Source organism: Agelaius phoeniceus, chromosome 3 (assembly GCF_051311805.1).
Source record: "Agelaius phoeniceus isolate bAgePho1 chromosome 3, bAgePho1.hap1, whole genome shotgun sequence".
Lineage (NCBI taxonomy): Eukaryota > Metazoa > Chordata > Aves > Passeriformes > Icteridae > Agelaius > Agelaius phoeniceus.
The window spans coordinates 21,051,231-21,065,133 of record NC_135267.1 but is presented as its reverse complement, the minus strand read 5'-3'; the positions used below and the strand labels follow the sequence as shown (position 1 = coordinate 21,065,133).

Here is a 13,903-nt window from a genome sequence, read left to right as displayed (position 1 = left end):
CAGAATCTAACCATGTTACTAAGCAGGTCTAGGCTTTTTGATACTCTGCTTTTACCTCATAGGAATGTCCAGTGATTTTGATGATGGCTTCAGCTAAGAAACTTCAAAAAATTTCTTCAATTATGATGAATCAAGTACATTCTTTTCATGCTGCTATATATATGAGTCAGATTTTTATTTTTGGAGATTTCTTATTTTGTGAAGAAATCAACTTCATGTGAAAATTCATAAAATGGGCTGTTAGCCATTATGGGATCTGGGGCCTTTGCAAATAGCTGGGTGGGAATCTGTAGGGTGTAAAATAAAGAGATTTGACTAGAAAAGCTCTTTCTTTCTGCAAGTGTTTTTAAAAATCAAGTTCCAAACCAGCACTGCTAATATGATTTTCATTTTGGTGTGCTGGTTTTCACAGTATATTTGAATGTCACTGACCTAAAAAGTTACAAAGTGGGTTGGGATACTCTCTGTATCCGGTGGTCACCTCATCGGTCGGCAACTTCCTACAGACTGAAGCTAAACCCAACTGATGGTAAGTGTGTTCTATTTTTTTGCATTTTCTAGAAACATAATTGTCTTATGTCAGTGAGAGCACCACTTATTTGGGTTGGTGGCAAGCACCAGCCATAATGATACATCTGGTTGAGTTTTAAAGCTCTGAGTATAACCTGTTTTTCTTAAGTGGTGAAAAGGCTGCAAAGAGGGAGTACTGCTTATTGTCAAGTGGACCTACCAGTTGCCTGGTTTCACATGTGAGCTGCAATTGTACTTTCTAGTGTGCTCCAGGGTTCACAATCACCACACAATTTTGGTCTAGAAAGGTTGTTATGGGACAAGAATAAGAGTGCTGTCCAAACCTATCTCAAGAAGTTTCTTCATTGCTACACTTATGTATATATACATTAGAAGGGAAGTAATAGGTTCTAACTTTCTTTCCATTGGGCTTTTTTTTGACAGGTTCCAGAGGACAGGAAATCACAATTCGTGGGTCAGAAACAAGCCACTGTTTTACTGGCCTCTCACCAGACACAGAATACAATGCTACTGTCTTTGTTCAGACCCCTAACCTTGAGGGACCTCCAGTCTCTATGAGGGAGCATACAGGTAGGTAACAGATATTGTGAACTTTAAGTTTTAGGTATAGAATTTGTCTTGTTTCAGCTGTAGAATAAAATTATTATTTCTTTTCAGTCCTCAAACCTACAGAGGCACCAACTCCACCACCTACACCTCCTCCACCACCCACAATCCCTCCAGCTCGGGATGGTATGTTTGTTTCTAGAATTATTCAATATTTGTGTGTAGTTGCTGTACTACTTCATAGTTTACCTCAATTTTTCATAACTTTAAGTGGATTTAAAACTAGCACAGCCTTTTAGGGAAATGAATATTGAGACCTTTCCTAATGCCATCCCTTTGTTCTAGAGCTTTCCTGGTTTAGAACAGCAAGATGCACACCTTTGGGGAAAAAATTATTGATATTCTATAGCTCTGCAGAAAGTCTATGATTTTGTCTGCTCTCAACAGACAATTCATGTTTTATGGTAGCTGATCAAGGAAAAAAAGTAATTTACAACTTTTACGTTTTAATCTTGAACTCTTTCACATTTCTTGAAGTTTTCTTTGATATATTTTAATAAATGTTTTTGTGTAGAGCATTAGTCATGTGCCAGGTTGAATGTGTGGTAGTAGACATTTGCTGAATATTTGTTATTCTTGAATTTTCAAATTTTGAAGCAATATTTATTTCATGGTGGTATGATTGATGTATTTTAAGGGTTCCTTTTCTTGGACTTTCAGTATGCAGAGGTGCCAAAGCAGACATAGTATTCTTGACTGATGCTTCCTGGAGTATTGGTGATGATAATTTCAACAAAGTAGTGAAATTTGTTTTTAGTACAGTAGGAGCCTTTGATTTAATCAATCCTGCTGGAATCCAGGTAGGTTTGTTATTCCCATTGGGTACATTTTGGAGGGAAATTGAAGATTACCTGAATTGTTACTTCCTTTCAGAATGCTGTCATTTTTTGTGTTAGATTGCTGTAAAAGACATGTATCTGGGTGTGCATGCCTATTATTTATTAAATATATTTGGCATTTTATAAATACAAGCAAAATCCATTCTATTTTGAGATATTAATATTCTGAAATACAAGTTACAGTTTGTGGGAATCCTCCAGGTAGAGAAACTGGGACGATGTACAGTCAATTTAATATTTTTGTTTCTTTGTATATGGCATCAACAGTTGGCACACTGCTTAGTTCTTGTATCCTAGGTTTTGTCTCTGTCATATCAGAAGTCTGTTTTAGTGAGATTCTGACTTCTGATTGAGAGCTACATTTTAAATTCTCAGTGTAAAAGATGAGTCCCGGGCCTGCAGGGTCCAGCTGGCTTGCCATTGCTGAGCCCCCTAGAGTCCCACTGCATTAAATAGCAGAATGCCTTTGAAAAAGGCACTTGCAAAAGCCTTTGCATGCTGTGCTAACATGGGTCCACTCTACAGTGGGCATAGTAAAAGTATGAAAAGGTCCTCTTAATGAATTTTGAGAGAGTAAACAGAAATAGCTAAAGAGGGATAGACTTTCAGAAGTTCTGGGCTGCTCATAGTTATGTCAAACTAACTTCCTGTCTGGCTTCTTATCATAAGCATTGCACCATTATCAGTTTTCTTCTACTTGTAGGAAGCTGGATGAAATCAATGTCTAGGTTCCCATAACCACTTCTCTTTCACTAGATGAAATTAATGACATGAGGTCTAAGGGAGTTTCTTACATGGTATTTCCTGTTGCAGAGAGCTGCAGGTGCAATGCATTTTCTTTGGTTAGAAGGCTGACAGGATATTTACATTGTTAAAGGTCTGCTTTTCATCTTCTAGGCATATTTTTAGTAATTTGATTCCTTATCTTTAACTCTCTAGACTTTTAAAGGAAAAGATACTACTTAAAGTCATTCTGTATCAGGCAATCTTTATCATTCGTAGTTCTAGTCTGTACTGGGTAGTTTTCCTGTTCATTTGTTTTTTGTTTCATATATTTTTCTTGGTAATATATATGGAAGTAGAGAAGACAATAAAGGTGACAGACACATATAAACACTAATGTTTAGTAAAATATTGAAGTCACATACCACTTGAGATGCAACAATCTAAGGTTTTTAATTGAAAATTAATACTTTTAAAAGGGGAATTTACTACAACAAATGTGAATAAATGCATAACAGAAATATTTCTATTCAGCATTAAAATAGAATGCTATGATATTGCAATTTTAAATATTAAAAGGAACAAAAAAAAAAAGTAAAGATTATGCAGGAATAAATTTTTAGTGATTGCATTTCAGTGCTTAAGGCAAGTGAGTATGTACTTGTGTGTGTATTCAACTTTATTGACATTCTATTGACAAATTCATTTTTATTCCTAAAAAAAAGCTGGAAGAAGTTTAGTAGATACTGTACCTCTGCTCAGAATTAGAAAATGGGCATATATACCTCACCATAGTAAAAGGAAGAATTTGATCATATGCTTTTAAGGCCATATTACATTTTATACACAGAAGAGAAAGAAAGAAAGAAAGAAAGAAAGAAAGAAAGAAAGAAAGAAAGAAAGAAAGAAAGAAAGAAAGAAAGAAAGAAAGAAAGAAAGAAAGAAAGAAAGAAAGAAAGGATAATTGTGTGCACATTGGTGTGATGTCTATATATATAAATACATATGTGTGTGCATAATCAGACATATTTTAAAAATAAATTTTGATTATTTAAAAATTATTAATTTAAAAACTTACATATTTCAATGGAGAGAGTTGGCCTGCATCTGGAGGTATAAGACTGAACATTGTTGTATTCCATTTCAGGTTTCATTTGTGCAGTACAGTGATGAGGCAAAATCTGAATTTAAACTGAATACATTTGATGACAAAGCCCAGGCCCTGGGTGCTCTTCAAAACATTCAGTACAGAGGAGGAAACACAAGAACAGGTAATTCTTGCCTGTAATTATATTTATTTAAGATAAAATATTTTCAGAAAATGTGTAATTTTCCAAATATTGCATGGCTGAAGAAGTAGGTTTTTCTGTGGTGTTTTAGTTCTGTGCTGTTGCCCTTAAGAAGTAAAAGAATTCTTCTCTTGTGGATAGTATGGATGATACCTTGTTTATTGCACACTTTGCAGGCAAAGCCCTAACATTTATCAAAGAAAAGGTTTTGACTTGGGAGAGTGGCATGAGGCGAGGTGTTCCCAAGGTACTTGTTGTTGTCACTGATGGTCGGTCTCAGGATGAGGTGAGGAAAGCAGCGACAGTCATACAGCACTCTGGTAAGCAGTCCACAGCACCTACCTGGCTGTTTCTTTCCTGTATTGCTTCAATTATCTGGGAATCATTTACTCATCCTTTATGGACTCAGAAATGTATTCTGAGTATTTGGGAAAACCTCAGAACTATTCAAAGAATTTGTGCTCTCTGGACCTAGACTTATATTTTCTTTCTTAAGCCTTCTCTCTGGGGAAGGATGTGGCTTCCCAAAGATTTTATATGCATATCATTTCAAAGATGTAGCTTTTGGTTACTTCTTCCTCTTTTTGGTGTTCGGACCCCAGAAATCACTGGGAAGTGTACTCCATACTAGTGCTTATGTTTTAATGGGCCTGGTTTCCTGAGGTTTATGTTTTATCTGGTATAAACCAGTGGATCTCCAGTTTAAGTAACTGTTTTTGAAGGAGCTGGGTCTGAATGGACTCCTCTGTTGCCTTTTGAGCTAAGAAGCACTTCCTCATCAGATTTGATGATTGTGGTTTATGTGGGTGTAATGATCTGTTCTTGTCCCAGCACTTGGCATTTTGCATTTCAGTGCATGAGCCACCTAGTCCTGATCTCTGAGCAGGGAGATGTTGTACATCCTTATGGGAATCACATGCATGTAAAGCAGAAACTATCATCTTCTCTGTCTCTTTAATGTGGAAGAATTAGCTCTGTCTAAATGGTTTCTCAGTCTCCCTGGAAATTATGCTTCAGGGCTTAACTACCCTACCGGTAGGAGACCTTTGTCTTGCATTTCACCTGTCTTTCTCCATGCTAGTGAGATTGTTGCCTTCATTTACCTAGATAATCAGGAAAGAAGCTGATTGCTGTCCACTGTAATGGGCTTTGGTATTTGAAACCTGCTGTCATCTCCTCTTTCTGTCTTCTTTTTTATAGACCAAACTAACCTATTTTTCCTTCAATGTTGTGTTGATTATGCTTTTGAGAGCCCTTATAATTTTTAGTTTCCTCTCTACTTGCTCTGTTTTCTACACATATCAAAGCATGCTCAAATCTGGACAGAGTATTTCAGCCAAAGTTTCACCAGAATTGGCTACAGGGGAATAATTACCTCTTTTTTTTAAAAAAAAGTTACTTTTATCATTTGGAATAAATGTGAATCCCAGTTTCAGCCTCCAACTGTCTTTTATAATGTCTGTGCAGCTTCTCTTGAATGAAATTTACACCTGGTGATATGAGTGACTTCTATGGTCTGGTTCTTCTCATTTAACTTAAGACATCTGACAACTAAATGTCTAGTCTAAGGCCATCGTGTAGGGTGCTTTTATGACTGGTGAAGAGAGCAACAGATAGGCATGTACAGAAAATGACTTTTCCTATCCTGAATTTAGCATGTGAGGGAGCTAATATGAATTGCTTTCTGAATCTGCCCATGTCTATCTGGTGATTGCAGAGAAAAGCTAGACAACTTAACTTAGAAAGTAGGAGTTGCTGAGGTGAATACCACTCTAAGAAAGAGAAACCAAGAGGCATGAAATGCAAGAGATGGAAACAGATAGACACCTGGATAACTAATGGTCTGTAAGGTTTTGGCCACAGAACAGATTTGAGATACTGTAGAGTTGAGAGAATTGTATTTTTTGTATTGAAGAGTGAGGAGACTATGTAGCCAAGGCCACATGAGATTGGATAATGCCCCAAAAAAACAGTGAAAGAGGAGAAAGTTTTGAAAGAAAGATGCAAAACATCTTTCAGAGATTTGACAAGGTGAAAAGACATCCAGAATGTGCACTCATAGGTAGCTCATCACAAGTCAATGGTTTGTGCAATATTAACATTAAAAATGTTGATGTATGTTTGCTGCATTTCAGGTAACAAGTGTTATTTTTACAGGCTTCAGTGTCTTTGTGGTTGGTGTGGCTGATGTGGATTACAATGAACTGGCCAAGATTGCCAGCAAGCCCAGTGAGCGTCATGTATTTATTGTTGATGACTTTGATGCCTTTGAGAAGATTCAAGATAACCTTGTCACCTTTGTGTGTGAGACAGCTACCTCAAGTAAGTAGAAGACATTGGTTTCCCTTTCCCCAAATTAATATGTTTGCTTATATACTGCTAAAAGTGAGTGGTGGGCTGACCCTGGCTGGATGCTGGGTGCCCACCAAAGCTGCTGTATTGCTCCCCTTCTCAGCTGAACAGGGAAGAGAAAATACAAGGAAAGGCTCCTGGATTGAGATAAGGGCAGGGAGAAATAACTGAGCAGTTACTGTCATGGGCTGTACTCAATGTGGGGAAAAATTAATTTATTATCAATGAAATCAGAGTAGAATAAAGAGAAATAAAACCAGGTATTAAAAATCTTCTCACCACCCCACCCTTCTTCCTGGAGTTAGCTTTACTCCCAATTTTCTTTATCTCCTCACCCTGAGCACCTCAGGAGTACAGAGAATGAGGGCAGTGGTCAGTTCATCACATATTGTCTCTGCTGCTCCTTCCTCCCCAGGGGAAGTTGTTTTCAAACTCTTCCCCTGCTCCAGTGAGGGTCCTTATACCATGGGAGACAGTCCTCCACAAACTTCTCAATATGGGTCCTTCCCATGGGTTGCAGTTCTTCATGAACTGTCCCAGTGTGGGTCACAGAATCAGAACCACCTTGTTAGGATTGGAACAGAGCTCTGGAGATCATCCAATCCAATACCTCTGGTCACCTAGAGCAGGTTACACAGAAACACATCCAGGTGGATATTGAATTTCTCCAGAGAGAGAGAACAGCCTTCCTGGGCAGCCTGTTCCAGTGCTCTGCCACCCTCAACATAAGAAAGTTCTACCTCATATTGAGGTGAAGCTTCTTGTGTTTTAGTTTGTGGCCTTTGCTCTTTTTTCTGTTGCTGGACACCCCTGTAAAAATTCTGACACCATCCTCTTGACACCAGCCTTTGAGATATTTATATGTATTAATGAGATACATATTTTAGTCTCAGTGCTCTCTAGACTAAACAGGCTCACTTGCCTCAGTCTCTCCTCATAAGAGAGCTGCTCCAGACCTGTCATCTTCATGCTCTGCTGATGAAACCTTTTCAGTAGCTCCCAGTCTTTCTTGCACTGAGGAGCCTAGAACCGGACTTGGCACTCCAGATGTGGCCTTACTAGGGCTGAACAGAGGGGCAGGATCACTTCCCTTGACCTGCTGGCCACTCTTCCTGATGGAATACTGATGGAACAGGATACTACTGGCCTCTCTGTCTGCAAGGGCACTGCCAGCTCATGGTCAGTCTGTTATCCACCAAAGCTCCCATGTCCTTTTCAGCAGAACTGCTGTCTAGTAGGTCAGCCTCGTAGGTCAGCCCCCAATGTGAATTTGGAGTAATTCCTCTCTGTGTGCAGGATGCTACACTTGCCCTTGTTGAATCTCATTAGGTCCCTTCCACATGGTGCAGTCTTTCAGGCACAGCCTGCTCCATTGTGGGGCTCTTATGAGGTCAGCAAGTCCTTCCAGCAAACGTGTTCTGGCATGGGCTTCTCCCTCTGGGGCGCCACAGGTCCTGCCTGGAACCTGCTCCAGTATGGGCTTCCCACAGTGTCAGTGTCCTTCAGACCTGCTCTGCCCTAGGGTCCTTCAGGGGCTGCAGGCAGATATCTGCTCCTCTGTGGATTTCCACAGTCTGCAGAGTGACAGCCTGCCTCACCACAGTTTTCACCACAGGGAAGACCAGGAATGGACTGGAATCTCTGCTCTGGTGCCTGGCAGAGTTTTGTCTCTCACACATTCTCGTTCCTTTCTGCAGCTGCAGGCTGTTGTGCCATTCCAACACACACAACCCCCAACCCCAGCCACCACCCCTTGTTAAATGTGTTATCCCCCAGTCACTGCCACCACTGCTGATGGGCTCAGCCTTGGCCAATGGCAGGTCTGTCTTGAAACCAGATGGAGCCGACTCTGTTGGACACAGGAGAAGTGTCTGGCAGCTTCCCACAGAAATCACACTTGTAGCTCCCCCATTACCAAAGCCTTGCCATGCAAACCGAATACAATTTGCCATCTTATTTAAGGTACATCAGAAGATATGTTCATATTAAAAAGTTAGATTTCAGAATAGCTGGATATAGTTCAAGGGAGTAAGTTACTTTTTAAAATATTGAAATGAGCATAGTGTTTTATGTAATCGAATTTTGCATTTCAAAAGTACTACTAGAAGAAGAAAAGAGTAACAGTTACTGACAACTTTAAAAAGTAGAATGATGCCTAATGTAAACTGCAGGGCACAAGTCTCTTATTTAGCCCTGGAATAAGTGCTAAAGATGTATAGCTATACTGTGTGACGTTGTTTTAAAATTATGTAAGTAAAGCTCAGTTGTTTATTCAAGTGAAATCCTTCTATGGCAAAAATAAGAAATTCTCAGGCCTGTCATGTGCAACTGCATGTTCCCTAACTGCCTCATCTGCTGGCTCCTGAGGAGCCACATAAATTTGCAGTTATTTCTTGAGAATCTGACAGCTATTATGCAGCTTGACTCATGCCTTAAATATTAATGGAAAGTTAACTGTGTCATTGTCCTCCTTTCTTCTTGTGACTTATAATCTTAAAATATTTTGGGTTCATTTGTCGTTCCATATTGTCAATCCAATTTGTCAGAGTAGAAATACCCTACTAAAAGTGATGGGTAGAGATTTTGACATTACAACTACCACAGGACACAGTATGACAAATGTAACAAAGACTGTCTCAGAATTAATAATAGCACAGACTTCTTGGTAATAAAACTTTCTGAAGTATACATATGTTCATATTCTGTTAGGCTCAGTAGTTTTGAATTATATATTGTTTCATATCTTTCAGCTTGTCCCCTTATTTACTTGGAGGGATACACTTCACCTGGTAAGTAATTGTCTAGTATTTTGGCATAGGTTCATTTGTGTCTTTTAAAACTCTACAGTGTTTCTTATTTTTTATTTTCTTTCTGGACTTAAAGGTTTCAAGATGCTGGAATCCTACAATCTAACAGAGAAGCATTTTGCTTCTGTACAAGGAGTTTCACTGGAATCAGGCTCTTTCCCAAGCTATGTAGCATATAAACTCCACAAAAATGCCTTTGTTAGCCAGCCAATACGGTAAGTAAACCTCAAGACTTATATTTAGGGTGACCAGGTGATGAAGGATTAACAGAGTTTATAGATAGCATATGTGTGTTATGGAAGATGCATTAATGTAATGTTCTTTTTACAGAGCTTCAAGAAATACACTCTGAAGAACATCTCTCATTGTTTTCATTAAATGTTAATCTTTTTCTCCCTCTGAATCATAGTTCACTATTAATCTAGCTGCTTATTTTTCTTTGTGATTATGCTTCTTAACCATTCAAGTTGCATATAATCCACAGTTTCTACCGAGGCAGTTGAAGTTGTTGAATTCATTCTACAACTTCCTTAGTAGAATGAATTCCATGTTGCTGGACAGAAATGGTTTCAATATGGAGGGATTAGCATCACTTTTTCCAGAAGCATTGTTCTTACTGCAGTAGGCAGCACATTGATGCCATTGACTTAGGATAGTTTCTCCTCTACTTGACTTGCCTTATTTGGCAAATGGAGCAGAGTTTTCGAGGGCCTGTGGTTTTAGAGCTTGGTTATGGATGGGTAATATTATGGGTATTGCCAACATTTTTTCCCGAAGAGAAAAAGGATTTAGTTAGCAGTTAGTTTTACTGGAAATACCTTTCTCCTTTCAAAAAAGGTTATTCTGGTTCAGAGGAGATGCCTAAAAATAGCCTATTGTTCCGATTAAATTTAGGAAAATTTAGTTTTCTTTTCATGGAAGCCTTTGAAATCGACTGCAATCCTGCCAGATTCGGTAAAGACAAGATCACAAGCACAGAAGCTGAGGTTTATGAAGAAATAATTTATTTTTGCTAGCCTTCTGAGATCACAGCTTCAAAAGTGGAGGACTTGAGGATTTTTAACTTCATTGGCATGCCATTAATACCTGCAGGGATGATAGGTCTCTGATAGCATGGATTTTTGCAGTCTAGGGAAATACAGATAATCCCAGTTTTGCAACTCTCTTGCATTGATAGATATTGCATTTAGGATAAGTTGATGAAAATACAAGAAAAAGATAGGCTTCATATTTATTTCATTTTTTTAGAAATGTTGTGGTACATAGTCTAATATCTGCTAAAGAGGTGGAATGGACTTGCCAGAGTATTCTGGGCACTTATTTTTCATGAGAATCCAGAAAATAAAACTCTAGACTGAGTCAGCAAAGCAATAAACTCATACTGATCCTAGTGGCATAGTTGTTTCCATATCTGAAATAACTTGTTATCCAAATTAAAAATTGTGTTGCTATATCTACTTTAATATTTGAATTCTTGCACTGTCCTGTGTGATGTTGTTGATTTAGTGATGTAATTTTTATTGCAGTGTTCCTAATTGTATGGGTTCATAAGCTTTGTCCAACATACAAAGCAACTCCTCTTTTAATTTAAGATTTTTATGTTTATGTTCATGTGACTGAATCTCCTTCTGAGCTCCATTAAAATGGTTAAGGAGAAGCAGTGATCACCTCTTTTCTTGCCATTCTCTTCCTGCATTCCCTCCTTTCCCCTACAGAAAAATTCTGGAGGCTGTTTCATGCATGTTTTTTTATGTACTTTTGGCTCTCTGCTTATTTAATGGGTAACAGTCCAAATATCACAAATTTAAACCTGAACCACTAAAGAATGAGCTGGAGCCCAAATGCATCACCAATTGCAAAGAAGACATTAAGTATTCCATCTCTGTATCTGTGCCTGAAGGGCAGCAATAGTTAAATGCTGTTGCCTGACTGAAGCAGGCCAGATCAAAAAAATGAATAAAGCTGTGGTCTTTTTTTTCTGTACTTATCAACAAGGAATTTAAAACATGTGTAATTTATACAGAATTTTGCCACAAGAATACATACGCAAGAGTTCTTGTTCATACTCTGACAACCTCTCTAATTGTGGTTCTGGGACCAGCTGAAGACAGTTGTGAGTTCATCTTAACAAATCACTGTGTTTTTATATCACAGTGTTTTTTTCTGTTTGAGAGAGTAGTGAAAATGTTCTGTTCCATTAAACACTGTGGTCTCCCTGTTACTCTTGTGTCTTTTCTTTGAAAAAGAGCAAATGATGATGATCTAATTTTTGTCATGTGTTTCTGTGTGAAAAAATGTCTTTATATTGTCTTACCAGGGAGATTCACCCGGAGGGGCTGCCACAGGCGTACACGATCATTCTCTTGTTCCGCCTTCTGCCTGAATCCCCCAATGAGCCTTTTGCAATCTGGCAGATTACAGACAGAGATTACAAACCACAAGTTGGAGTTGTGCTTGATCGTAAGGATGATTATACTTATTGCATAGAGAAGTTACATGTCATGTTACTTTGCATGTGTTCTTACCAAATATTTCCAAACCCAAAGCATTTCTACATGATAAAAAGATTATACATTTTTAGTTTTAAGACAATTTTTTAAACTTTGTAGATCTATAGTTCAACTAAGAATAATTAATCTAAACTGCATTTCAACTTTAGTATTAACTCTAAAATCAAAGGAAAGTACATCTATATACTTACAGGTCATTAAGATATCTATGATTTGTGTTTACCCAAATAAAGGGTAAACTAGATTTTATCTATAAGGTTGTATAAGTATGGTGGTTTCAGTAGTATGTATGAAATGAAATGTGTTATTTTTCTTTATTGCAGCTGCCAGCAAAGTGCTGTCATTCTTTAACAAGGATGCAAGAGGAGAGGTTCAAACTGTAACTTTTGATAATGATGTGGTAAAGAAAATCTTTTATGGAAGCTTCCATAAGGTAAAGGATTGAAATTATGATGTTGCTTTCTGAAGTACTGTTCCTTTAAATAGAAGAAAACCAAGCACAAGTCACTGTCAGGTGACTGTACCTGGTTTTTGGATAGTATTTTAAGTTGACATAGGGACCTGCAGATCATGTAAAACAAGATCTCTGAAGTTATAGGTCTTCTTTGAATCAATGTAAGAGATTTGTCAAGAATTTGTTAAGATTGTGCAAGTGGAGGGATATATCTGAAGAAGAAATTGTAGCCTGGTTCCTGCCACATGAAAGAGGAAGAATATAAGTTAAAGTGGAAGAAAGAAAGGAAAGGAAGTTGTGGTGAGAAAAGATTGCATGGGAGTGTAATGATTTGAAATCATTCAGAGCAGAGGAAGATACAGCCAGAGAAAGTAAGTAGGCAGGGAAGTAAATAACATATTGAATAAGATTTGTATGTTTAACAAACATAATACATGTGTATGTGTATATTTCGTATGATTTTTTTTTTGCTTAAAAACACTGGGCTTGAAATAGTCCAATGTCATGCTAACTGAGAAAGCAACAAGGAGAGAGCCCATAAAAGGTCACTTTATCATTTAGAATGAAGCTTGCAGTTCGTGAATTGACAAAATGGCTAGTGAAATCTTTACATGTTGCTGCATCTGCCTTCACTTGTCAATAGATCTGTGCTTGCTTTTCTAATTTTGTGCACCAGGTTATGAAAACTTGATGTCCCCAAGCTTTCTTACCTCTAGTCATCAGGAAGTGCCTAACTCAGGCTACATGTACACCTAAAAATATTTTAAAAACATTTTCTTGCTGCGTAAAGTATATATGTTTAGGGCATGAAAGTGAGCTGAAATTGCAACATTTTTGGTTAGCTGAAATGCACATTCTCATGTTTTCATTTATCTCCCTTCTATTTAGTTGTTTTCATCTGATGACTAAATATGGCTTGAGTGTAGCATTTATTTTCTTTATGACCCAATCTTCTGCATGACATGTCACTACCAGCATTCCTTTGAGGATACTGATCAACTCTGTCAACTTCCTGATACTGGAGGCCAAATTGCCAACTGAGCTTTGCTAGACTGAAAGCCAGGAAAGATAACTGGTGCCAGCATTATAATGTTGTGTGACTTCATCTGTTTAAAAGACAGGTGATTATGAAAATAATGCAGTACTATAAAAGCTATTGGTTTCCTCAGAATTTGGAGTAACTTCCCAAACTGGTTTTATATTATATACAGTTATTTTTGTTTTAGAATTTATGCCTGGTTAGTTTAGAATTTAGGCCTGATTATTTTTGACTATATGAAGAAATATTTATGTGATTGATTTTATAACTGATAGTTATGAGTAGCTTTGGACCAAACCTACATTAAGCAGCCTTTATTTTGTCTTTGATATTTGCCTTTTTTTTTAATGGCTTGGTAGTACAACACAATTTTAAGGAAATATAAGAATCTACTGGAGTGAGAAAAACTCTCAGTAAAGGCTAGGATGTATCTTGTTTTGGTATGAAGGTTGATTCATCCCCAAGTACTGCTTAGATGCAAAGCAGTTTAAAGCATGCCTCATTTTAGACATCACTGTGAGAGCTGACACTTCTTTGGGTCAGTGGTGTGGAGCTCTCCACATGCTGTACTGCCAGCAGTCTCTTTAAATATCTGTTGCTAATTTAGCTGATGTTTAGAATCATGTTTTTTCTCATAGTTTCTCTAAATGCGATGGAGCTGAGAAAACTTGTCTGATAGCCCTTACAGTGATGTTCTGCTCATTTATCAGAGCAAATGGGGAAAAAATCTGTGGCCCTTGCTAGCTGCCAGAA

At 37.8% G+C, this 13,903-nt stretch overlaps 1 protein-coding gene across 3 annotated transcripts in view; it reads left to right on the top strand.

Moving 5' to 3' along the window:
• Positions 1-13,903, top strand: part of COL12A1 (collagen type XII alpha 1 chain) — a 99,549-nt gene that overhangs the window by 61,783 nt on the left and 23,863 nt on the right. For all 3 annotated transcript variants that reach the window (XM_054629987.2, XM_077174834.1, XM_077174835.1), the window contains 11 exons: positions 413-529; positions 955-1,101; positions 1,189-1,263; positions 1,798-1,937; positions 3,847-3,970; positions 4,165-4,308; positions 6,146-6,310; positions 9,091-9,129; positions 9,224-9,362; positions 11,465-11,607; positions 11,981-12,090. In XM_054629987.2, the coding sequence (XP_054485962.2) occupies positions 413-529; positions 955-1,101; positions 1,189-1,263; positions 1,798-1,937; positions 3,847-3,970; positions 4,165-4,308; positions 6,146-6,310; positions 9,091-9,129; positions 9,224-9,362; positions 11,465-11,607; positions 11,981-12,090 (1,343 nt within the window). The remainder of the gene's footprint in view (positions 1-412; positions 530-954; positions 1,102-1,188; positions 1,264-1,797; positions 1,938-3,846; positions 3,971-4,164; positions 4,309-6,145; positions 6,311-9,090; positions 9,130-9,223; positions 9,363-11,464; positions 11,608-11,980; positions 12,091-13,903) is intronic.